This window comes from Bicyclus anynana, chromosome 9, assembly GCF_947172395.1.
Source record: "Bicyclus anynana chromosome 9, ilBicAnyn1.1, whole genome shotgun sequence".
Classification (NCBI taxonomy): domain Eukaryota; kingdom Metazoa; phylum Arthropoda; class Insecta; order Lepidoptera; family Nymphalidae; genus Bicyclus; species Bicyclus anynana.
This window is the reverse complement of record NC_069091.1, coordinates 6,057,512-6,085,468: the sequence shown is the minus strand read 5'-3', so window position 1 is coordinate 6,085,468 and position 27,957 is coordinate 6,057,512. Positions and strand designations below refer to the sequence as shown.

At 34.1% G+C, this 27,957-nt stretch overlaps 1 protein-coding gene across 2 annotated transcripts in view; it reads left to right on the top strand.

The window, feature by feature from the left end:
- The window catches only part of LOC112044397 (uncharacterized), a 75,046-nt gene that overhangs the window by 36,498 nt on the left and 10,591 nt on the right, over positions 1-27,957 (top strand). For both annotated transcript variants that reach the window (XM_024080233.2, XM_024080242.2), the window contains exon 4: positions 13,442-13,543. In XM_024080233.2, the coding sequence (XP_023936001.1) occupies positions 13,442-13,543 (102 nt within the window). The remainder of the gene's footprint in view (positions 1-13,441; positions 13,544-27,957) is intronic.

Here is a 27,957-nt window from a genome sequence, read left to right as displayed (position 1 = left end):
TTGAACTCGAAAACTACTGAACGGGTTTTGGAACATCGAGATTTTCAACTCACGAATGTCTTTCTATCAGGGGCTCTGAATCTACTACGTGTGTAACTTAAATAATAATTAGATATAGAAGCTATTACAACATGCTATGATCCTAATGCATAACTATTTGTTGATGAGTCAGAGAACCAGCCAATTGCTGCAACGAATATTTAAACAAAGTGTACCAATAGTTTAATTTATGTGCGAGTATGTAGATAATTTGTTATGCTTCCCGACAAAACCATTATTACCATGATGTTATATAATTTATTCAAATTACTCAAACGGTTCTTACTTACTATCTATGTATTTACATAACTTCACCGGATGGACTAGATTAATTAGCATAGATTAATTTTATGTTCATTATTTTGTTGGTTTATTTGTCGATGAGAATAATTTGTTTGGAGTTAATTACGTCAAGGCCATTTATTTTGAAACTATATTTTTAAACTAGCTGACGCCGCGCGGATTTACCCGCGCTGTTCGCATTTATTTATAAAAAAAAAAAAAAATTATTCAAATTTAAAAGTTACAAACAGTATCCTTAACTAAAGACAGCATGACTGTCTGTCATAATGTGAAATGGGCTATCTAACATTAAAAGAATTTTTCAAATCGGTCCAGTAGTAACTGAGATTAGCGAATTGAGAATAATAAAGGAGAACCGGCAAAAATGTATGGAAGCCTGCCTAAATACTAATAACAGCATGCGATATATCATTGGATAGGTTTTTTTATCTACTTCAAGTTTTGTTATGACAAGAACTAGTTGAGTGCTGTGTGAAAAAAATTATGGTAAAAAAGTCACAAAAAGAGTTTATTTTAATTTATTAGTATATTTACAATTTATGGTTTTTTTTTATAAAAAAATTAAAAGCCATAACATTAATTAGGAACTTTTGACCTCATTATTAATTAGTACATAAATACCTCCTTTTTTTGACGGCCTCCGTGGCGCAGTGGTATGCGCGGTGGATTTACAAAACGGAGGTCCTGGGTTCGATCCCCGGCTGGGCAGATTGAGATTTTCTTAATTTGTTCAGGTCTGGCTGGTGGGAGGCTTCGGCCGCGGCTAGTTACCACCCTACCGGCAAAGACGTACCGCCAAGCGATTTAGCGTTCCGGTACGATGCCGAGTAGAAACCGAAAGGGGTGTGGATTTTCATCCTCCTCCTAACAAGTTAGTCCGCTTCCATCTTAGACTGCATCATCACTTACCATCAGGTGAGATTGTAGTCAAGGGCTAATTTGTAAAGAATAAAAAAAAAAAAAACAATCCTATACAATGTTATATAATGGTATATCGCATGTTGCTACTAGTATTTAGGCAGGAATGCCGTTTCGCCTTTGTCTAATCACGTCTCATAATTCTTTAAATACATTTAAATTAAGGTAAAACACTCAATTTGAATATAAATCTATTTAATTATTTTGATGATAGATCAGAGACGTTGTAATAATGTTTTAATTGGCACTTAAACGGTTGTGTATAAGGACTTAATGTATTGAGGTTGAAGAACAATCGAGTTTTACGATTATTATCTGCGATTATTCTAATCGGGTAATTGCGTAAAGTTTAAATTTGTATAATAAAACCCAATTTGTTGATTTACTGTTGTTGTGGACATGTCAACTGCATTGTAATTTATGTTGTCTTTCAGCAATCATTGTTGAAATATTGTCCTTAATATCTGTTATGGGTCAGGATAAATCAAATTTTTTTAAATTATTCTATTGATTTTTTTTTTATTAAGAAAGAATACAATAAGGAACTTAAGCTAACTTATCCCAATAACTATACAAATCATGCCCACGTGGAATGGTGGCAAGAATACTGGCTGCATTTCCGCGCTGGACAGCCAAGCTGATCCTTTGCGCAAAAAATGAGCCAGCCCTTCTGTCACCAGTCGAGGCAACAAGCCGCGGTGAAATGATACGGAAAAATTTTTTGGCACTGCGACTCCATGGCCCAAGGGTCTCCACGGCAAAAGGTACAAATATGTAACTCTCTGTCAGAGAGGCATACTTGAGCCACTTACCGGTTTCAGCTTTTTCTGCTGCGGCTCCCGGTCTTGATTCTGTCTTTCGATATGACACGGTGCTAATGTGTCGACGCATGTAGCGTCCCACATTAGGGCCCGCCCCATTTCCCAGGGAACCAGCGTCAATCCATCAGGTCTCTTACCATCATCCCGACTGATTCCTAACGGCTCGATTAGCGCAGGAATATTTATGGTGGCAAGAGCCCTTTTTATTATGTCATTAAGAGAGCCATGCCGAAATAGCCTACCGCCACTCCTTTGGCATGAAAGCCCGTGGATTCCAAATTTACTCACCTCTTTCCCACATGGACATTTGTGCTCTAAGCACAATGGTGTACCCAATCTGAGTCCTAGAGCCACACGAAAACTATTGATTGCAGAAATGAAGACCTTATTATGACCAGTCTAATTCTTAAAATTAAGGCGAAGGCGAGGCGTTTCGAAACTCAGATTTAAAACAATTAGAAGCCCTTTTAAGGAACGTTTAAAATGGCGGATATGAGGAAATGGCCCGGGGTGCGGTGGCCAATGCAGTTAGTGGCCAAACAACAGCACTCCGCTAATTGTTGGTAACGACATGTGTTCGCGTCATTACGACAGCAAACATTGCAGGCAAATACTTTCGACATCGGTCTGCGGTTGTCTGTACTGTAGCACTGTTATTTATGCTTTGCGAGAATGAATACATTTTAATGGCATTCTGTTTTAACGGATTATTTTTTAACCGATTTAAAAAGGAACAAAAAAAGGATTTCTCAAATCTACGTGTATGTTTTTGTTTAATGATTGTTACCTCATAACTTCGTCATTTCTAAACTTTTAAATTATTTTTTTGTTTGTATACTTCCAGATTGGTCTTCAAATCGGCTCGGTAATTTTGTTGAAATCAAAATAAAAGAAATACGTGTTTGAAGTCGGTTCATTTTTTTTTGTGTTAAAAGATTATTGATTATTCATTAATCTATATTAGATTCTATATTAGATAAAATGTTTGTAGATTAGAGTCAGTAAAAATTTCAGGATTTTTCCAGAAAAAACACATAGTTACAATATTTTTTTGCTGAAAAATTATAAGATTAAATAGATTATATTTATTTAACATCTACCTATTGTGGGACAAAATACTGCTGCAATGTTGTAGAAGTTAATATTACCAAATATACTCGTATTATAAACATTTAATTTCATGAAAAATATTACTTCAATTTAGAATCTCAACTTCATGCAATATTGTGATACACTGTAAATGTAATTAAATCATTTTATTTCCAATTCAAGCGAATGTTAATATTATTTTTATTTGCATACAACTTGATTGTTAAAATCACAGAACAGAGAACGCTAAAGGCTAACTTATATCTGTGGTTAAAATGTTTTGTCAAGTTCGTTATCAAATCTCAGAAGGACATTGCACATATACTACTAGTTGAAAAACGTTCGCCGGTATGCATTCATTTTATTATTATTTTTTTGCCTGTACCTAAAACATTTACACCCTACTTCCGTAAACTACGAGTAAGTGCAAGGATGCAGTCGCAAATATAACAATAATGATCAGGGTTTTTACCCGCAAGAATTAAATTTCAAGGAAATAGTTTTGGCAAAATGCTAATGGTATCCAAAGATTGAGTGTATCCGGATACGTAATAAATATTTAAAATCGTTATTCTAGCCAAATCCATGAGTGTCAAATAAAAATTTTAATTTAGATAAATGATTGGGACTAGTAGGTACTTCACAGTTTCATCGTCCATAAAATTATTATATTTATGGAATACTGTTCGAATTCAGCATACTTTACTCATAACTTTATATTTATTATCCCTTTTGTTACTAGCATCTTTCTGTTTGGTTTTATAAACTATAATTTCTTCTCGTTTCACCATTTTTCGGCGGAACCCTAGCTTAAGAAAGATGTAAATTATAGACGGAAAACTCTTACGTCTCGTCGCGTGTGGTAGTTCGTCAAAAGCATATCAGTTTCCTACATGGTGCCATTAAATTTTGTAATGCAATATTTTGAAATAAGTTAATTGAAAATGATTAATAAATTACGTCAATCAATATTATCACAATGGAAACGATTTACAATATGGAAATCTTGAATTTTCGCGACACCCCCGAGGGCCTCTCACGAAACCTCACTTTGGGAACCGCTTTTGGAAACCTTTTGGGAACCGCTGCTATAGAGACAGTTTTTATAATAGCATTAGATCGTTGATCATATACGTTGACAGAAAAGTAACGTCTAGCGAAACAGGTCAAGTATTCAATAATTGGTCTGAGTTTAAAGTAGAAAAATTTTAGATCGTTCATGATGTAACTGAACTGTTCGTTAATAAATGTAAATTGTTCCAATACAGAAGCTTAACATAGAAAACAGGCCAACTTCCAATTTCCAAACCAACCTCTGTCTTTGTTGAAACACTTCCTAAATTACCACATTAACACTTGCTAAGTTACCGATTCAATTAAATAACTTCGATAACAAAACGGTTATGAAAGCGATTATAATCTTTAATGGGATTAGCACTTATAGTTACTAATAAGTTGTTATATTTCACTTCAAATCTCATACTATCAATTTTAGTTATCAGATATACTCGTATAAATAAATATTTTATGATTCTTGTAAGGTTATATAAAATTATACTTAATATCTATTAACTTATTTTATTTTATATTATCTTATAATACACAATATAGAGTCATAATATATGTTATGTATTATGTATATTTGAATATGAAATGCACAAAATGCATATGCGTAATCTATATTTATAAGTCTGCGCTTTATAAGTTTGCTTTAAAGAAAAGACTAAAAGTTATCAAGAAGGTAAAGTTTGTGGTATTGTAGGGGGTAATCTCAGGATCTACTTAACCCATTTCAAAAATTCTTTTACCACTAGAAATCCACATTCCTCGTGTGGGCTATATTTTATTCACGTATTCCTACGGGAACGGGAACTACGTGGTCAAAACCGCGTGGCGTCGGCTAGTTATTTAATAAAAACCGTAAAATTTCGGCTAACATATTAGTAGGCCTATGACCCTGTAGAGTATGTCGTAGTATTTACGGAACATCCTGTATATCTAACGCGTTTTTTTGTCACTTTGCGTTCTGATTGTGGCATTTGCTCAAAGTTCCTCCTAAATTTAATGCAACGGTCCGTGTACAAAGTCAGTTATTGTTAGGAGGGTCCGGTCCCGTTTAATGACAGAATCACGCTCGGCCGAGCAAAAATCGTGGAGGACGAACACGAGTGTTTTGCACACAGCCTGGATCTCTCAATCAGAATTAATTGTTGTGACCATAACGAGGGAACAAAACGTTGTTCAGTTTTGGAAAATCAAAATTCATGTATGGCTGAGCTGAGGATATAAATAGTACTATTCTCCATAGCCATTAGTCGAGGCTTAGGAATATACACCACTAAAACATGTGTTATGGTAGAAACGTCATCATCAGCAGCCTATTTTTAATCGACTTCCAAAAAGGAGGAGGTTCTACGTTCGGGTGTATGTATGTCTTTTTTTATGTATGTCCAGCGATATTTCCGTCATTTATAACGGCCTAATATAGTCATTACCAAGCGTCAGCTCACTGCTGAGCTCGAGTCAGAATGAGAGGGGTTAGGTTAGGATTGACATACTTCACACAGGCATAGAATTAAGAAAATTCTCTGGCATGCAGGTTTCCTCACGATGTTTTTCCTTCACCGTTTGAGACACGTGATATTTAATTTCTTAAAATGTACACAACTAAAAAGTTGGAGGTGCATGCCCCGGACCGGATTCCAATCCACACCCATTGAAATCGGAGGCAGAAGTCATATCCACTTGGCTATGACGGCTCCTATGTAGTATAGAGCTATGCCTAATTCTCTATAGGAGCGTGTATACGGAGCTTAGAACCACCACACTGCTCAAATGCAAGTTGGTGGGCCAAATTATGCTGTAGATGCGCTTTACTACAACCTTGTCTGATGATAAGCAAATATCTGTTTTTGATTGCGCGCTTTTCTTAAAAGGTAGACACGAAACAAAAACGCTGTTTTTAAATGTTTCATATGGCTACTGTTAGTGGCTGATAGTTTAAACACCACTCAGGATATTATTTAGTAACACTGCCATTTAAAAAAATCTTAAAAAGAGTTATTTTTAACTAACTTACTGTGTATGCATTTGTATTGGTGTCAAGTGCGAGTCTCTTACCCAATTGGTATATCAAATTAACTCAAAGATGCTTCTGATAGTAAATCAACACACCGTTGCTTGTCTAGTTTAGCAACATCCAGTCTAAAACAATCATTACAAAATCTCTGCAAGATAACAATTACTAATTGCGTGTCTTTAATTATTATGCTCTATACTAAAGCCACATTCAAAGAGTACTGTTTACTAACAAACAAATTAGAAATGAGGGTAGAAAACTCATGTCATTTCATAATTTTTTTAATTTTAAATTCTGTATTGTTGTTTTATAAAATATTATTCAAAATATATTAACTATATCTAATTGTTTTAAGCTTATTAATCAAACTTATTTTCATTAATTTAAGAACAAGTTATTTATAATAATTATTAGGTGTGAAATGACTAGCGATTTATACCCTCATTTTTAATTCGTTTGTTGGTAAACAGTACACCTCAAGTATGGCTTTAGTATAGGTATTGTGATAATGCGTTTCATTTGATATTCAACTAATGTAAATAATGACATTTGGCCAACTAAAGGTCTGATTCGTTTTTGTTTTTTGTTGAATACTGTCTGAGTAACAAAAAATATAACTTGAAACATTTCGTGCTATAAGAATCCTTCTAAAAGTCACTGGCCCTTTGTTTAATACTTTTTACCTGTCTGCGGAATGGTTTTCGAGCGTATCTATACTAATATTATAAAGCTGAAGAGTTTGTTTGAACGCGCTAATCTCAGGAACTACTGGTCCGATTTGAAAAATTTTTTCAATGTTAGATAGCCCATTTATCGAGGAAGGCTTTATTTTATCCCCGTATTCTTACGGGAACGGAAACCACGCGGGTGAAACCGCGTAGGCGTCTACTAGTGTATGTATATATTTGCTCCTATCAAACCTTTTTTCAAAGTCAAAGTTGAAATAAATTTTTTTATCTTAGGCTTAGTTTACAAGCATTTTAAAACGTAAGATTATATTATGAGATATGTTATGGGAGTTTGGCGTTTGTAAGAGTTCAAATATCATGTGTCTCAAACGAGGAAGGAAAAAAATCGTAAGGATTTTCTTGATTCTCTTCGTGTGTGAAGTCTGCCAATCCGCATTTAGCCAGCGTGGCTGACCAATGCCTAATCGCTCTCATTCTGCTAGGAGACTTGTGCTCAACAGTGAGCTGAATATGGGTTGTTAATGATGATGATAAAGAGTTCAACAGAGGAGGATTTATAGTTGTAAAAGTTCAAAGTGTCATAAGGTAATTATTTGCCAGATTTGTCACTACGCAGTCATGTTCAGTGATATTTAATTAAATTTTTAATTGGAAGGAAAGTTAACTTTAATCCAAAAATATCATCATCATTATCGGATTAAGGAAGGGAGCCTGGCTCTGGCCTGAAGCTAGCCTTTTAAATAGGCAGATTTAATGTATGATGAATTCATTTACACACATAAATTATTAGTTAACGTCACCCGTCCTCTGGAAAAACTCACGGAGAAATTAACCTTGCAAATACTACTTAATTAAAACTAGCACAAGGGTGTCTTTTTATTGATAACCATTCTACACGGTGTCTGCAAGAACAATGGACTTAGTCACATTATTAGTACTTTCGAACAGGATAACTGGAAATGTAACGAAACCGAGACTAATAAAGCGGTCATTACCAGATTATTACAATGACTAATACGCTATAATATTAAACTGCAAACGCCTAGACTGTAGATTGACAATTAAAGATAAGTTTTTAGGGTGAACTGCGATTTCATAAATCTTAAAGCCTTGTACCATGCTCTTAATACAATGAAGGTAGGAGGAATATGAGCAGCATTGAAATGGAATTGAAGTCTTTAACTTTAACATACATAACTATTTATTCAAGTGCTTATAACTATTTGCACGATTCTAAAACTTATACAGCTTTTTGTCTGTCTTTCTGTTTGTGTGGGCTAATCAAATCAATCTTGTGCCACCTTCGCCGTTCTACCACAGGACTGCTAGGCATCGCAGAGATCTACACCGCTACGTCATCAATATTCCTCGGACCCGTACTAAGCGGTTTAGTTCCTCGTTTCTTATACGCACTGCAAAGATGTGGAATGCTCTTCCAGCTTCCGTTTTCCCCACCTCCTACAACATGGGTACCTTCAAGTCAAGAGTGAATAGGCATCTTCTAGGCAAGCGCGTTCCGCCATAGGCTGCATCACTGCTTACCATCAGGCGTGATTGCAGCTAAGCGCTTGCTTATACAAAATAAATAAAAAAAAAAAAAAAAAATCTCTTTCGGGGCTTTTGTTGGAAGATAGAGGAAGTTATTGAGTAACATACAGCCAACTTTTATTTTGAAAAAATACATGGTCTAAATGGTATATAAAACGTAGCTAAAATTAGAAATGAAATTTCTGGTCGTTCATTTTTTTTTGTATAAAATTTATATGTATTTACCATATTTTTAGGTATGACCAATCAAGATGTACACTTTTCCGTCCAATTAGCCGTAAAGACTAATTAAAGGAGTGGGTACAAAAATAGTTAACTTGCGGGAATCGAACCCATAACGTCTTGAGTTCGGTCATTTTAAACCTTGGAGCTTTAGAGGCTATTTTTAATTATTTACAAATTAGCCCTTCACTACAGTCTCAGCTGATGGTAAGTGATGATGCAATCTAAGATGGAAGCGGGCTAATTTGTTAGGAGTAGGATGAAAATCCCTTTCGGTTTCTACACGGCTTAGTACCGTAACGCTAAACCAGCAGAGTAACTAGCCACAGCCGAAGCCTCCCACCACCCAGACAAAACCTCAAACGGCCCAGCTGGGATCGAAACAAGGACCTTCGTCTTGTACATCCACTGCGCATACCACTGAGCTAACGTAGGCCGTCAATTCTGCGAAATAATCTCTGAATTTTTATGGATTCCTTTATTTCGATAAATGAATTAGTACGTATTGATATATTATGATACACAAAACATATGACTTAGGAAGTAGAGCAATGACCTTTCTCATTCATGGTCAAGTATCTTTGTCAAACAGATTATGTTAATATTATGAGCATGTTATTTAATGATATGAAAAGTAAAATCAAGCCACTTTTTTATAATCTTCTGACAAACAAGTTGAATAAGAGCCTTACTTTGTTTTTATTACAAAACATAAGCAGTTTTTTTCACAAATATGTAATAAAATACAGTTGTCAATTATAAAATTACGTAATGGATACAATTAAATTCAATATCTAGTCACACGAGCCTCGAGAAGTAAAAGGAAACAAAGTTGGTTATTAATAGGATTATAATTACTCTAGTTGCTAAGCGAACAGTTGTTTTAATTATAATTATATCTTTAGCCAGTTGTAAAATGTCCTTAAGTATCGTGACATAAAATAATTTTATGTCAGTTTGCAGTATTTAATAATTAAACTTAAATATTGCCTATTGCAGCAACAGCGGGCAATATCTAGCTGCTTTATAAAAATAATAAAACAATTGTAAAGTAAAAATAAAAAAATCACAAATTCGGATCGGATTTGATTTAACATATCAAAAGGCTGGAAGGCTTTTCAATTGTGGTTAGCTAGTCGAGAAAAGATAGGTAATACTATAATAGTATTATTGAAAATAAAATTATAATATTTTCTGAAATCTTTATTTTTAGAATTTATAGAAGAATTATATAAACACTCATTAAAAAAAAACAGAGAAAAACTGAATCAATAAATAGAATTAATAATACATAAGTAATGAGTACATAATTAATTGATGAATCTATAGTAAAATTAAAGTATAGTTTAATTAAATTAGTTTATTTATGTTTATTCATGTATCAGAGTCATATGATAGTTTTATGAAATTTTATATATTTATAACTTTAAAGAGTTTCTTTAGCTAATGAGATAATTAAAATTACCCATCGTTAGTAACATCACCCCGATATCGAGAATTTATTGAACGCCCCTCGTAGATTATCTTACGACTGTCTCGTGGACTATAATGTGATAACTTGTTTTGAATGTGCGACATTGAAACGAGAATCAAGAAACAAAGGTGGCTGACTGTATGTGAATGAATGTGTTTTGATGATGTTATCTTATGTTTCATATCCGCTTTTTAAAGGAAAATAGATCGAGGAACTGCGATCTGTAGTTATTTGTTAGTAGTAGAGCACTTTGGGTCAGAGCTCGTTCGAGCAACCACCATCCTTAATTCTGCTGTTAAATAGTACTGCTGTGTTTTGGGCTAAAGATTTATGTCTCAGGTAATCCAATTAACATTTAACCTCCGTGGCGCAGTGCTATGCGCAGTGGATTTAAGACGGAGGTTCCGGGTTCGATCGAGTTCGAGATTTTCTTAATTGGTCCAGGTCTGGCTGGTGTAGGAGGCTTCGGCCGTTGCTAGTTACCACCAAGCGATTTAGCGTACTGCATGCTATGAACCTAAAATGCAGCAATGAAAATGAAACGAGAGCAACATGTAACTCTTACGATTTTCCCGCTAAAACTAAATATGCATATATGTATTAGGTTATGTAAATAAATACCTTATCCATTTAAGTACAGATTATTATACCAAAATATAAATTTCCCTTTACAAGGAAACTTCTTAGTCATTGTTCTTAAGGTAGACATCATTTGAACCGACTTCAAAAAAAGAGGAGGTTCTCTATTCGAGTCTTATGTTTTTTTGCCTCTGTGAAGTACATTTATGCCAATGTATTATAGTGCTCATTTTTGAATTTTTAATAGGAAAAAGCCATTATCATTTAATTGAATTATAATTGTCTTATTAATTTTGTTTTTGTATAGAAGTAATAGATCCAATCACCAACCACCAATTATATAAACGTTTCTAAATAATGACATCAGAACGGTTTTTGTCGATTTTATTTTTAGTTCTATTGATGAACTTTGAGATGAACCTTTCAGTTTTTCCCAGTATGATGATAGTGCTGTCTTACAAAAACCAATTAGTTTTTTACAACATGTACTTAATTAGTGGAAGGATTAATTAAGTATAAATTATTCACACTTAATTTTAAGTGAAGATGATCGCTCGTTCTCGAAAGGTTTTCAACTTTATTGGTTTTTACGCGGTATCGTACAAAAACGCGATAGGTAGGTATGTGTTATAATTATTAATATTTGAAAAATCTAATCTTATCATAATGCTAGTTGAATGTAGTCGCACAGCCAACAAATCTCTACGATACTCGTAAGTCACCGCGGCTAGTTGCCTCGACTGGTGACAGAAAGGCTGGCTCATTTTTTGCGCAAAGGATTGACTTGGCTGTCCAACGCGGAAAAGCCTCTTGCCACCATTCCACGTGGGCATGATTTGTTTAGGCTATTCGGATAAGTTAACTTAGTTTCTTATTGTATTTTTTTCTTAATAAATTCAATAATCAGATTTAAGTAATTTACATACCAAATAGAGCATAGTAAGTGCATAGCATATTTGGTTGATAAAATCTTAACTATTCTTGGACTTCTTTTATTGAATGTCACAAGTTATTTTATTTGTTTTGCGTTCAAACTCATAACTTATGCAGTGTAACTCATGTTAATATATTTTAGCACTAATAAATAAGATGCATTCACAACTTTGTCATCCGGTTTCGGATACATTACAAATTGCATAATGAGAAAGTTTTGGAACATTTCACAAAATCTCACATTTTATGACTTAATTGGTAATGTGCACAGTTTAATTTTTATTAACTACTTATTGATATAATAACAAACTTAATTAATTCCGGTTCAACTAGCTGTGCACTGCGGTTTTACTTGCATAAATCGAGGAGCCTCAATAGCTCAACGGTAATCATCAAGGGGTGGTGGTTTGAATATCGGTCATATTTAAATGAGATGGCAAATATAATTTAAATAAAAAAAGATATAGGTAAAAGTGATAAAATAATCTTTGTTCTAAATTGCATAAAATGTAGCATCAGTTCGTCGTTTTAACTACAAAAGCCATGTATTCTAGGGCCGAATATTCGTACTCCACTATGTTTTTTTTATTCTCTACAAGTTAACCCTTGACTACAATCTCACCTGATGGTAAGTGATGATGCAATCTAAGATGGAAGCGGGCTAACTTGTTAGGAGGAGGATGAAAATCCACGCCCCTTTCGGTTTCTACACGACATTGTACCGGATCGCTAAATCGCTTGGCGGCACGTCTTTGTCGGTAGGGCGGTAACTAGCCACGGCCGAAGCCTCCCACCAGCCATACCTGGACCTAAATGGTCCAGGTATGGCTGGTGGAGAAAACCTCAATCGGCCCAGCCGGAGATCGAACCCAGGACCTCCGTCAAATAAATGCCCGTGGATGCCCACGGAGGCCGTCAATAGGTACACAATACACAATGTCAAATAGAGATTTAATTACATATTCCTGCCTCAAGTGAATCCTATCACTTTTTCTCTACCTCTTTTTTTAGTCTGTTAAGATAACTTAAGATTTTATCGGTTATTTTTAAAATTTATTCCGGAAAAAAAACAATCTCTTATACCCAAGCTCTTTTGAATAGTCCAATTCCTGCATTCATGAGTCAACCACTGTTGCAAAAAAGTATCTATTGAATACATTTTGTTGCGAAGTTTACTGTTAAGGTACTAAATTAGACTTTCGGAGAAACTGACGATGTTAGGTAGCTAATTTATATAACGCTAGTCGACGCCTCGTGGTTTCACCCGCGTAGTTCCCGTTCCCGTAACACGCGAATAAAATATAATAAAACATCTCTAAATGTTCCACGTAATCGAATAAGTTTTACATTTAGAAAAAACAATTCTACAAGGAAATCCGGAATATCTGGATTGGTATTATGTTCTTAGTATTGTATTTATTAGACGTGATAGCCCAGTGGATATGACCCCTGCCTTCGATTCTGAGGGCGTGGGTTCGAATCCGGTCTGGGGCATGCACGTCCAACTTTTCAGTTGTGAGCATTTTAAGAAATTAAATATCACGTATCTCAAACAGTGAAGGATACCATGCATACCTGAGAATTTTCTTAATTCTCTAGGTGTGTGAAGTCTGCCAATCCACATTGGGCCTGCGTTTTGGACTATTGGCCTAACCCCTCTCATTCTGAGAGTCGAGCTCAGCAGTGAGCCGAATATGGATTGATTTTGATTTTGATTGTATTTAAGTGTTATTTTTTTTAATTCCAGGCCCTGTTGTGTTCCCACCTTCGCCATCCGCCGACAACGGCCAAACCAGCGGTGTTGTTATAGGCGCCTCGGGCTACGGCTTCCAAGCCCCAGGCTCCCAAGGTAAATATGGGCGATAGAACTGACGTCATAGCAAATTGTATAGCTTGGCAAATTCGTTGATGACACTCCCATGATATGCGGGTGACGTGAGGGGAAGGACTGCGCGGGTATGAAGTCATGCGTGCGGACCATCGGGAGTGTATGAACGAATTTGCCCAGCTATAGTTAGAACTGTCAAAAAAATCACACGAGACAACTAAAAGTATTGATTATGTTATTTATCACCAATTTCAATGCATTAAAATTGTTGATCATTGATGATGATTGAAATGATCATCAGTGATCGATGATGATTCTATGCATGCATGGTAATGAGATAAAACTGTACCGAATATTCTTTCTTCCCTTCTTCTATTTTCTTTAACCTCCACATCATCATCCACAAATTAAACTTCTTATAAAACTCCTCTAAGCTTAATAAAAATATTCAACGTCAGCTTAGAGGTATTTCTTTAAATCCACCTTTCCTACTCTTTCTCCTTCTTGTAAATTATGTTCTACTTTCATGTAAATACCTTGATTACAGCCATTTTGTATGATATTTCTAGTGTATATTATCTCAGTAGCGGTATCCTGTCACAATGTTTTTATAAGTCGACCGTGTGAGTTTTGAATTCGTCTCTATCTCTCTCTATGTATAGTATCGTGTTAGAGAGAAAGAGGTAGAGACCAGGACCAGACTCGTATTGTCGAGTTACAAAATATGACAGGATAGTGCTACAGTGTGCCTAGTGGGAGTTTTCAATATTTTCATACTGTTACTATCACGTTGACGTTTACGCAAATTTATATGGAATTGAAACAGTTGTGCAGTAGTGCCACTAGATGGCGTTGTTTCAATGCCTTAGAAATTCGAGTTTACGTTACGTGACGGTAACAGTATCAAACTGCCACTAGGCCCTCAGTTTTTACCACCATTTGACACTTCCTTTGTAGTTGTCTCATTATGGTTATTTTAAATCCCCTACCCAGTTTGTTGGTAATAGCATTTTTAAACTTGATCCTCTTTGGGATCTGGTAATAGAATAGCATGTTACGTGTAATTTATTTTCCTAGTAAATTGAAAAGACTTGTTTTTATATTACTAGACTGTTTGGCCATTGAGTTATTTGATTAATTAATTTATAACTTCCAAACAAGATAAATTTTGGTTGGCTTGTACTGTAGATTGACTACGGGCAATACATTTTTCTAGCAAATGGGCCAAAGATAATACTTTTTTCGTTTTTCTCGGCCCTAGACTAAAGACAGACAAAACAAACCTATGACATATTTGTTGTGAAAATGGCCTGTTTAGTAGTACTATTTAGAAGTCTTTTGTAAATTGTATATAAGGTGTGAATGTTTGACTAGTTAATTGCATGGTTTGTTCATATGCACTTTTTTTTTCTTAATCTGAATAATTAACCATTCTTTATAAATGTATTGTGTGTAAATAAAAAGAAGTAAAAAAAAACAGTTTAATTGGAAATATATTAAAATATGGGAATTACTTATGTTTTGCTCACGATTTTTTTTTAATGTTAAATAATGTTTAAGTATTATTGTTTGTTGTACAGCTGTAAATCAAATAATTGTAAATATATTATTTATTACTTACAATAAAAAATAAGAAATGGTACCTGTTTCATTAGTGAACCTTTATTTACGAGGAATGCACATACATGCATGAATTTGACTTGATGATGAATAAAATGGTGTGCAGGTGCACTAAACACAGTATGTAAAATATCTTTTAGATATCTAATTATAAATATTTTTAAAATAAAATATATGAGTTAAATGCAATTTCAGCGCAATTAACAATAAGCATGCTATAGTAAGATTGACTGGATTTTGCAATAAGGGCCACAGTAGCAGTTTAAGCACATTATTAAGCGATCAACAATTTTTCACTTCGATGTTCTGTTGCGGTTTCTCAACTCCACGACACTGGTTTTAGCGGTTACTTCGATACAGGAATTCATTGGAGTGAAACTTCGAATTTGGTCGACGTACAATAAAGATCAGTATTCCATAATTACCAGTCTTAATAAAATGTATAAGGGGTGCGTAGACACTAAATTGTGGACTGACGATGCTATCGGCTAACCATATAACTCCATCCTCATTGATGAGGAACAAAGTCCGACGACAGACGCGAGTGAAGGGCGGGAGGCAATATCATCTTTTCTGCTGTATCTGAAGCGAAATATAGTTATTGATGTATAAGGAAATTCTAACTTAGATAAAAATAAATGCGCATATTTTATAAAGATTTATCGCTTACAACGATCTCCAGGCAATATATAATAATTTTTAAAAATAAATACTGGTCTGTGCAGACTGTAGTGCTATTCTACTAAAGATGTTTTTATAACACGACATCGTGAGTCTCGAATTCGTCTATATCTCTCTGTGTTTAACACGAAGCTAAAAACAGAGAAAGATAGAGATGAATTCGAAACATACTTACGAGTTATGAAAACACTCTCTGTCTAACACAAAGCTATAGACAGAAAAAAGAGAATTCGAAACTTACTTATGAGTTATGAAAACACTGTTACAGAATCGCACTACTGTGCTGTGTTTGTATCATACATTCAAAGAGCTTTTACTGGAAAAACTCTAGTGTGACAGGGCTCTTAATGTAAGGGAACATAAAAGTTTCAATGATGATAACAATGAATATTTCATTAGCATGAATCTTATGGTGATCTCTTTTTGTAACAAAAAAATTAAAATATTTTTTGTTAGAATAATGGTAATCTTTAGTATAAGATCAAAGAGAATAAATGATTTTTACTATTATTATTAGTAAAATCACCTACATGATAAAAAAGACTAGGTTTTTTATAATCGAAGCTAATTATGATATTCTTTAGGCTCGTGTACCTACCCTCCTTACTAATTTAGGCTAAATCAAGGGTGAAACGAGCTATTGCACTATTCGAAGTATGCATAAAAATTCGTTTTCTAAACATTAAGCAGGCCATGGCAACCATTAATCAGCTTGCGCAATGAAACACTATTTCATGCAATGAATTTAGGCCGGATCAAGGCTGGAACTATGGAATCCGTTTTGGAATTCATTATTATGTTACGAGGTAGTGATAATTTCCTCATGAATCACCGGCCTGCGGTCGAATTGTATCCTAATCTACTGACAAGTAGCGTTCCGGCAATGGACAAATGAACCAGTAGCCTGTGATAGCCACACTTACCTCATTTTACGAATGCTGAAAGTTTGTCAGTCTATGCTCCTACCATAGGAAAGTACGGTAGCTCATTACGGAGTTTGGATCGTGGTGGCTTTGAACAGTAGAAGGCTTCAAGGGTCCAGACCTTCAGCCGTCCAAGTAAAAAGCGTAATTTTTTTACTATTATCCTAGGCATAAGTCAAAGTTAAAGTCAAAAATTTGTTTACAAGTACTTTTGAAACGTCAGATAATGTTTTTAGATTTGTAATGGTTTAAGGTTTGGTTTAAAGTCGAAAACTTAATATTAAAGTTACGAAGGTTTTAAACGCGACTTCTGAGAAGAGCCTACAAGAAACTTTGCCAAGGATTTTTAGGAGATGTGAGAAATTATATCTCCATAAAAATAGTCCTTTTAAATGTTAGCTCGTGAATAAAAAAAATGTCCTTATAAAATGTTAGCCCTCGAATAAAAAAATGTCTTTATAAAATGTCAGCCCTCGAATAAAAAAAAATTATAAAATGTTAGCTTTGAACAAAAAAGTCTATATAAAATGTTAGCCTTTAATAAAAAAAGTCTTTTTAAAATGAAGTATGTCTGGATATCGCAGGCTCTCGTCTCAAACGATAGTATGACCTTCGCAATGCCGGATCAACGCATTATTAAACTCGTTTCCTTTTAAGTTTATTATGACTGTCGTTTTCGAAGTCAGCTGTTATGTCATTGTCTGATTGGACATAATTTTACTCTACCTTCTCATTAATTAATGATTAATAAATTAATACAATTTAAATGAGTTTCATTTTAAAATTGGCAGATGCCTCGTGGTTTCACCCGCGTATTTCCCGTTCCCGTAGGAATACGGGAATAGTATATAACCTATAGCGCCCGGAGATAGTGTAGGTTCCCAACAGTGAAATAATTTTTCAAATCGGTTCAATCTGAATACAAAAATAAAATAAACTAATACTCATTTGGTTAACTTATTGATAAACAGTATATTAAATTTAAATTTATATCGATCCATGCGCCAGGTGACCACTGAGCTGGCGCTGGTCCAAAGGTTTGCCTTGCCATCCAAAGGGGCTTATTGGGTACCTTGCCTCTGGGTGAACAATTAGATGGTGTGTATCTATACTAGTATTATAAAGCTGAAGAGTTTGTTTGTTTGAAAATTTTAGTAACTACTGGTCCGATTTGATAAATTCTTTCAGTGTTAGATAGCCCATTTATCGAGGAAGGCTTTAGGTTATATACTATTCCCGTATTCCTACGGGAACGGGAATCACGCGGGTGAAACCGCGCGGAGTCATAAGTTTCTTATAATAATTATTCTATTCATTATAAATTAAAATTTAAGCGTATTTTTTTACTATTATCCCTATAGTCAGATAATGTTAATAAAAGATGATTAAAGTCGAAAACTTAATAATTTTCGAAACTAAATTAACTTATTGACGTCAGGTTGTAATTCATGTCGGATCTTTTTTAATTGTGTCCAACTTCATCCACGCCACTGTTAACTCGTACGCCCGAATATTCAATTTGGGCCCTCTTAATCTCTTGAAACCCTTCGCAACACGGTCAAACGCATTTTAATTATGAAATTGACATATCACAATGTTAGGCCCAAACACACTGGCGACAAAAAAAATTATGTAAATGATATTTGATAAGCATTACAATGGAAAAAAATAAACTAAAATAACCGACCTGACTGTATAGGTATTTGACTATCATATTTAAAGAAGAAACAATGTTTTTTTTTTAATTTTTTAAGTAGATATTATACTGTAATTTGTATGTCATTGTAGAAACTATTTCTGCTTTGCAATGACCTTCCAAGAAATAAATAAAATTATTAAAAAATGGTGGTTTTGGAAATGGAATTTTAAAATGGAAAATAACAGTTGAATAAATTTTATTATTTATAATTATAAAGAAAATTAGAGCCTATCTACTGACATAGAAAACAAAAATAATATTTAAATTAATTATAATTGTAACAGAACTATACAGACTTATATTTCTGGAGTTGTTTCTATTATCAATATGATAGAACATCAGGTAGTAAACGATATAGTAAGAGCGTTATCACCTGAGTCGTCGAGCCAACAACCATTTGTTATTGTGTCATTTCCTATCATTTATCTATCTGTGGCCTCACGACTCAATCGATAATACTCAGGGAAATGGTGTTTTAGGTAAATGATTTCCGATGATTTAATCAATAACGCGCTCTCTACAGTTTAAGGTCATAGAGTTCATGGAGACACGAATGTGGACACACCTTTAGAGTCGCGTTGCGTTGCGTTGGTCGCCAGTGTGCGGCGAGGCTAAGATCATTGACGCATACATTCTATGATTTAATAAAAGAGTTTGGACTTGTAAAATAAATTGGAAAGCCCAAAACGAGTCGGCCATTTTTGGTCGGACCTTTTTGATATTTGTCTAATGCATATTTATATGTTTGCTCACATAAAGCCTGGGTCCCATGTGTGCCTTATAAATTAATTCGTATCGGTAAAAGCGTGTGCTTTTGACCGTCTAAAATATATTGTAAACACTTTAATGAATAACGAAATTTTAAACAATGTAACGTAGATGTGAGTTGATCATATTAGATGTCAATATCCATAGGGTGCCAAGCTTTTTTTAACTTATTTATACTAATACTATAAACTCTGAAGAATTTTTTTGTTTGGTTGTTTGAACACCTTAATTAGAGACACGAATTCAGTAAAATATTTTTGCGTTGAATAGCCCATAATCTTAATATATAAATGCGAAAGGTCATTTATCAAGAAAATTCGAAAACCTCTGTTCGAAAAAAAGAAAGGATTTTGCGATAGGGCCGGATTAAGGAGGCCTAAGGGCGGACGAAATCGTGGGCGTCCGCTAGTTGAGAATAGGTATAAGCTGCCAAACATAAGGCTATATACGTGAGTGGAACCGCGAGTCGCAAATAGAAAAATTCGATTAATAAAGATAAAACAAAATTAATTTGCTTGTCGTTTGTCAAAGCATAATTATGTTTATGAAAATAAATTAGTTGGAAATTATTTGAATTTAAATGTTTCTGACATGAGATGTTATAAATTAATCAAGCGCTTAGAGCTGCGATATTCTCGATTCTTTGAGTTGATTACCTGTTAATGGGTTATTAAAATATTTAAGATGTTGCAAATAATTGCTATGCAATACTACTTTAAATGATTCTGAGCGTGCCACGAACGTTTGCGTGATGTATAATTATATAATTTTTCTTACAAAATAACAAACCGTTTATCACCGTAAATAATAACTACTCATCGCTTCTTATTCACCGCTTTTAGGTTTTTAGTGTACCTAATGTATCTAAGTCAGATAAACCTTGCACCAACCACATCTACACTTATCATCAGGTGAGTGTGGTCAAGTGCGAGCTTACACACAATATAATTACTCTACTGTAGTGTTTTTTTTAATATAACGATATAAGCAGACATTATATTAACGCCCGTAGCTTTTTATTTCATTAAATTTGGTAATAATGGCTGTTTGTATTATTTTTTTATTTTATTTCATTTAATTTAGTAATTGTGGCTGTTTGTATTTTGTATTTTTTTTTTAATTTCATTTCATTTATTTTGGTAATTGTGATTGCCTGTATTTTTTACGGTAGTTATGTATCATATTTGCACACTATTTATTTAGTTGAATGTCGTAAATAACGTATTTATTGCAAATGAATTCATGTCAAAAATATTATTATGACTATATACTTATTAAAATATAACCACAACAACATAAAACAGTTAAGGCTGATATTCGTATGAACATATACTGAAATATTTTTATAATTGGCTCAAATTTTCGAAATCGTGTAATTAAAACATAAAGACCACATACAGCTACGCATAGCTTAGGCCTAATTTAAAAACGTTAAAGTATGTAATCACAAGTCAATCAAACACTTACGTTTACATGTAAGGCCGTTACGTATTACAAAAGCAATTACTTTATATATCTTATCAATTTAATTGGTTCACGAATCTTGTACACTCATAAATATTATGACAGTGGAACAATAGTGCATACTAAATCACGAGGGAGACATGATAGCCCAGTGGATATACCTCTGCCTCCGATTCCAGAGGGTGTGGGTTCCAATCCGGTCCAGGGCATGCACCTCCAACTTTTCAGTTGTGTGCATTTTAAGAAATTAAATATCATGTTCCTCAAACGGTGAAGGATAACGTCGAGAGGAAACCTGCACATCAGATAATTGTCTTGATTCTCTGTGTTTGTGAAGTCTGCCAATCCGCATTGGGCCAGCGTGGTGGACTAGTGGCCTAACCCCTCTCATTCTGAAAGGAGACTCGAGCTCAGTAGTGAGCGGAAATGGGTTGATAATGATGAATGATGATTAAGGGGTATGGAATTAAAGCCCGACCGCTCAGAGTTTGCATTTGTGACAGGTCGTGAGCGAATGGGACAAACATTGGATATGTTTGCAACAAAACATTGCTTAGGTATTTTGTCTCATCAGATATGAGATGAGACAAAATGCGACCTCGCAGAAACGCAAATTCTGAGCGACCGGGATTTAATAAACATTCCTTTTTAACAAATAACCCGACTTGCTCTCACAACTGTATTACATTAATAGGGCTCCTCAACATATATACTTATCTTGTTAAGTCATTTTAGAGAAAACTGGTAGAAAACTGTACCAATGGTATTTTAGAGTAAAGCTTATTCGATGAAATGGTATTGCCTTGCTCAGGCATATCTGCCGCTAAACATCATTGCTATGTAATGATCAGAAGTTAATGTTTGCCAGTGTAAGTACTCGTATTTACAATTTTATGTTTTAAACAAAAATGTCTTTAATGATCCTGGACTTTTTGACTTTTGATCAAGATTTTAAATATTATTTCGCGAGTGAACCCGAGGAGCCAGTTTTCTGATGAATCTTGGACATTGTCTCTTAGATTTATCGATTTTACGTGGTTAATAGCAATTATTTAACTATTTATTATAAAATATCATGACGACCTTCAGCATATCGCTGGTATAATTATTATTTGTATGTAGGTGCTTTACCTACTTATTACATAATTCCAGTTCTATGAAGATTATCACTTAGCCATTAATTAGGTCAATGTTAGCAAAATAAATGGCAAAATTGTCATCCTGTTATGGACTAAGGTCGACGGCAACTTTATGTTAATTTTCGAGTTTAAAGCAACTTTTAGTTTACTGAATAATGCATTTTTGGACTTGCTCAAAATTAGACGGATACTTCAATATTTTTATTAATTCTGGTGGTTAGGGCTCTGGATACTGATAATAATTACATCGACATCATCATAATGGCCTATTTCAACAGCCTAAACCTTAAAAATAAATTTTATTGAAGTTTTAACATTTCTCACGCCCGTGGATATATTGCAACACTCGTATTAAAATAAATCTACTTAATTTTTTTGAAAATTTACTCAATAGCACGCGTGCTTTATTGTGGTCATAAATTAAAACGCTTCCTTATAAATTGCAATTCATTTTCTGATGTTAAGTATAAAATAGATAGATTGTTAAGGGGACATAAAATCTGCTAAACATGATACATAAAATTTTAGCATAAAAATATAGTTAAAATTTTGTTTAAAAACATCTTTGAAATAAAGAAGATGATGTAACATTTTCGCGGATGATAGCAAAATAAATAAATCATTATATAAACATTCAAGAAGTTTTTTATATTCTGAATCCTGACGAATATCTTAGCATTCCATGAATTCACCGTGCAGGTGTCGAGTCCATCGTGTGGTAGAGAAAAAAACACCAAGCAAAGTCCAGGACTTGTGACTACTGGATGTAGGGCTAAGGAATCTCACTAAAAAAGTAAAATTTTCAAGTAGCACGGATACCGTATTGTGCATAATTGGAATGGTTCCATAGAAATCGTATTTCAACTGTAACAGTAACCTGTTTATGTATCTTGTTACAACAACGAGAGATATTTAATGCTTATAATAATGATTTAAATTGATATTGAGTAAGGTAATTACACCAGACATTGGCGCTATAATTGCAATGTTGTCCTAACATTAGGTTTTCTATGATTTGTTCTCTTTTCTATTGGTTACGTTGTTGGGTACAGGTAGCCGTTACATTGCGGAAGGCTTTTGTATGTACGGCACAATGCTTATTCTATCTTTGCGAATGCTTACCATAGAGGTTTCTGTGAAGGAATTTTGAAAATATGATACACGATTTTTCACAATACCTATCGGGAAGTTTTATTTGTTGATTTTGATGTTCTTCTTTTTTTGTAGAAGTATAAATTTGTAAGGCAAGTAATATCGGTAGGCATAATTCAGTCAAGCAGAATCGCCGTATTAGTATTATGAAGGTTTATAATGCACTTAATCATAATCCTCTTATTGGTGGTATAGGTATCATGAAGGTTTATAAATACTGATGCTAGTGGCACATGAGGCACCGATGCCTCAGGTTAACGGTTACTCAAATGCTGGCAAAGTTACTTAGATGCTTGCAAAGTTTTTTACATGCTTGCAAAGTTTCTTACATGCCTCCAAAATGTTGCTCTGTTATATACGCGAAGGTTTTCCTTCTAAACATCACGTAAGACAAATCTGCTTTTTGTCAACTATGAAAAAAATATCGGGAAAACGAATAAAAGAAATAAAGTAATGCCCAGTATACATACAATATTATTTAGCTCGCTTAAGATAGCTAAGCTAAGTTTCCCTTGTTTATTAACAAAACAATTTGTTATTAAAATTGAACCACACCTACTGTGATATTAATTTATATGGTTTTGTAATTAAATGTCAGTATTAAATTAGATGTCAACTATTAACAATTTATTAACTAAGTTGTATTCAAATCGGTATATAATCGTTTATGGCTGGACCGATTAAATTTAACCAAATATTGTTTATACTTTTGGCCACAATACGTGTACCTTGCATGTTTTGCGACGTGATGCTCTATTTTTAACCAATTTCAAAAAAAGAAGACCGTACATTTTTATACGATGGTTTTTTTGGATAGAATTTATTATGAAAACGGCTTAACTCATGTATTACAACGTCGGAGTATGCCCGAATAGTTTTGAACCCATGCGGGGCCCTTAGTCATGAGCTTGCGACCTGCGATCCTAACTGATTTTATAATAAATTAATATGAATAACACTCACGATAGTTTAATTTCTAAAAAAAACAAACAAATATCATTAAAAATCACTTATCTCTATCACTACTCTTACCCCAACGCCATAAATCAATTCTTTTTAATTTCTTCAATTTAGACGGCCTCCGTGCCGCAGTGATATGCGCGGTGGATTTACTTGACGGAGATCCTGGGTTCGATCCCCGGCTGGGCCGATTGAGGTTTTCTTAATTGGTCCAGGTCTGGCTGGTGGGAGGCTTCGGCCGTGGCCAGTTACCACCCTACTGACAAAAGACGTACCGCCAAGCGATTAAGCGTTCCGCTGCCATCTTAGATTGCATCATCACTTACCATCAGGTGAGATTGTAGTCAAGGGCTAACTTGTAGAGAATAAAAAAAAAATCACTTCTGACTTAAGTAAAATAGTTATAAATTCTTCTTCTAAAATCGCTTTTATAATATAGGCAGGAATTTCATAAATCTGTTTTAATTAATTCACGTTTGTACTTTACGATCCGCTAACAACGTTTGTTTAAATGCGTTTAGGGGTAGAATTGCTTGTCCCACGTCGAATTTCACGCTTGTCGGGGCGGAAATGCACAAAGTTTCCTTTTGTGGTGTTCCTCGACATGTCTGAGAGCCGGTGGGAAAATTTGACGGGGGACTTCATAAAAGTTAAACGTTCGTTATCATTTGTTCGATGTTACGTATGTTAGGGGCGGCGAGAAAAGAAACTCGAGGTTCACAAACACACCACTTTAATAACACAACACTTCGAATATAATCACAAAAACTTAACCCGTCTCATCCATTAAGCCACATTTTTATACCTTTCCAACAGAACAAACAATAAGAATAAAATAGTCAAACATCAATCTTTTATCTATACGTATATTGACATAACTTCACTTATGAATTATGTCAAAATACGTTTTTAAATCTATTTATTTATTTTAGTTTAGTTTAGTATATTTTAGTTTAGTTTTAAGAACAAAGAATTACTCGTCATTATATGTCATGGTACCTACGTATATTGACAACACTACAGTTATAACAAGGTTGTTTGTAACATCTAATGTAGCATATCCGTTAATACAAATACCTTCTTAAATAATTTTCTAACACGTATATAGACAATAATTTATATTTGGGCTTCTGGATTTTGAATAAATCTGCCATTTTGTTTGTTCGGACAGAAATGTCATGATACATTATTTTGTCTGATGAGGAAATAAAGAGTGCACTATAGTCTAGTCTATGGTGAACGGTAGTATTTTTTAATAATAATTATTATTACACATATAAATAGCATAGATATTGTTTAACAATATAAATAATTTAGTCCCCGCACCAAAAGGTTTCTGATTTTCAATAACTTAAAAAACATGATTTAAAAATCGAGTTTCCTAAAGTAGTCCTGTTTCTGAGGACTTCCGGAATATGCTTGTTTTATGTATTATTTTACGCCACTAAACCTTCCGAGCTTACATTATATGTTTGAGTAGTAGTAGTTTTTACACTTGAACACACAACTCGACATTGTAGACATTATATTTAGGTATTATTTGTTTAAATAAGTTTCGTTGTTTAATAAGGGACTAAATGAAATTAAGACAATTATGCACATTTGTCCTCCTCAGATTTGATGCGCTGGTGCCCTATCTCTAGTATAAAATATTGTTGTTTTTAACGTACTTTTAATAATCTTCTATATAATTTTGTGATGTGCAGATAGTTAAAAAATGCGTACTTGCAAACATTTTTTTTGTTGTTGTACTATACAACAAAAAAAAGTGATTTGATGAACAATAATAATAATTTATTTAAGTTTTGTGTAAATTATTTGAAATATGAAAGTTAAAAGAGCCCGCTGGCCCAATGCGGATTGGCAGACTTCACACACGCAGAGAATTAAGAAAATTCTCTGGTATGCAGGTTTCCTCACGATGTTTTCCTTCACCGTTTAAGACACGTGATGTTAGGTTAGGTTAGGTCTGTTAGTAGGTATGTATAATGTACCTGAAAATGTGTGCACTAGCTCTCGGCCTATAAGTTGATTTGTGACGGTGCAACCCTTCAGCGGGCGCCGCGGCGTCGAGACGCTACTTCCGCGCGTCGCTCTTGTGATACTACCCTCGCTTTGATATTTTTGTGTTTGGACACTTTGTGACACGACACAAGCATTTTATTTTTAACTCTTATACTAAATTCTGCGAAATAATTCTATTGTACAAAATATTAGCAACGTCTTCGAAACGACTTAAATTTTTCTTTTACTTTCAAATTGGAATCCTACTAATATTATAAAGGCGAAAGTTTGTGTGAAGTGTGAAAGTGTGTACCTAAGTGTGTAAGTGTGTTTGTTCCTCTTTTTCGGTGTGGCTACTGAAGCGGTTTGGCTGGAATTTGGAATGGAAATAGATTTTACTCTGGATTAACACATAGGCTACTTTTCATCCCGGAAAAATCCACGGTTCTCGCAGGATTTGTGAAAAATTGAATTTCACGCGGACGAAGTCGCGGGCGTTCGCTAGTATTAAGTATTTTTTAAAGGAATCTGTAAATATGACTAACATGCTCATATTTTGTGAAAAAATGCAAAAGGTTAAGCTTGCAACTGTAAATTCGGAATCTACTTGTACTCTAAAACTTAAATTTTCGAATTTCATTTCACTTTTGTTATCTCTGAAAGTAGTTTGAGGTATTATTTAGTACTTAATATAAAATTTTGAAGATTAGCTTAGTACGAATTTCTGCCTTTTGATACAAAAAAAAATATATATTAATCAGAAAAGTAAGGTTTTCAGAAAAAAAATGTCGACCGTAAAAAGAAGAATATCAGAAAAATCTGCTGGTCGGAAAAATAAGGTTTTTAGAAAAAAATGTCAGTCGGACCAAGTGATTCCTCAGTAAGCGATTAAAAATATATTTTTTTAATTTTAATCTACAATTCAATAAGTTTGACTTAAAACCCTTTTATATTTTTCAGAGGCTTCAACACAGTTTTTTCACCGGTTGAAAGAGTTCGGAGTTATGTCCCAAGAAGACTGGATTATCTAATGCTGCTACCAAAGGATTTGGAAACCAATCAATTGTAGAAAAATAGTGCATTCATATTTCTTATAAAACTATCTTCTGTGATTATTTTGTAACAGCTACATTTATTTACCTACGTAACAATTTATTTAGCTACAAGTTATCTTAATTACCAACAAACTTGGGATTCAATATTCTTTAACATGATACACGGTGTCTATCGTGATACATAGGTACAAAATGTATTCAATTAGCCCATATTCAATTCTGTGCATTTCATAGAGACGAATATCTTAGCATTCCATGGATTCACCGTGCGGGTGCCGGGTTCATCGCGTGGTAGAGAGAAAAACTCCGAGCAGAGTCCTGAACTTGTGACTACAGGATGTAGGGTTAAGGCATTCCTTGACAATCGCTCAACACTCAACGTTCTCTGCTCGTGTTGTTCTCCCTGCCTAGCCAAATTACTATATGTATACTCATAAGAGTGGATTCGTCTTAAATGTCCTGTAACATCTCTATAATACAAAGACAGCATGTTATGAACAACACAATTAGTATGTAACACTTCAATTTTATTTACATAATCTTTTATTTCGTGGAAATAGAATGGGGGATAGCTAACAATACTCTAGTTTACAAAGTGCTTTTTCGCCAATTTTTTTAGCAATCACGAAGTAGGTATGACAGTGGTCTAGATAAAATCTAACTTCTCGATGTCGTTTTTTGCTTTTGAGACTAAACTATTGAGAGATTATTAACAGGGGTTTGGTTTTTGCAAATATCTTAAAAACTAGTTGAATTTTTTAAAAATTAAAAGAAGGTTTACAGAAAAGATCAAAAGAAATTCTTTAAAAAGGCTATGTTTGCTAAGCTTCACTTTTTATATACCTTGTTCGTATCCCGTGACTGCTAAAAAAAAGTTAACACTAAAAACCCTTGTTGACTAATCTAAAAAAACTACAGGTTGACAACTCTTACATATAAGAGCCTCAATAGCTCAGCGGTAAAGTGGTCG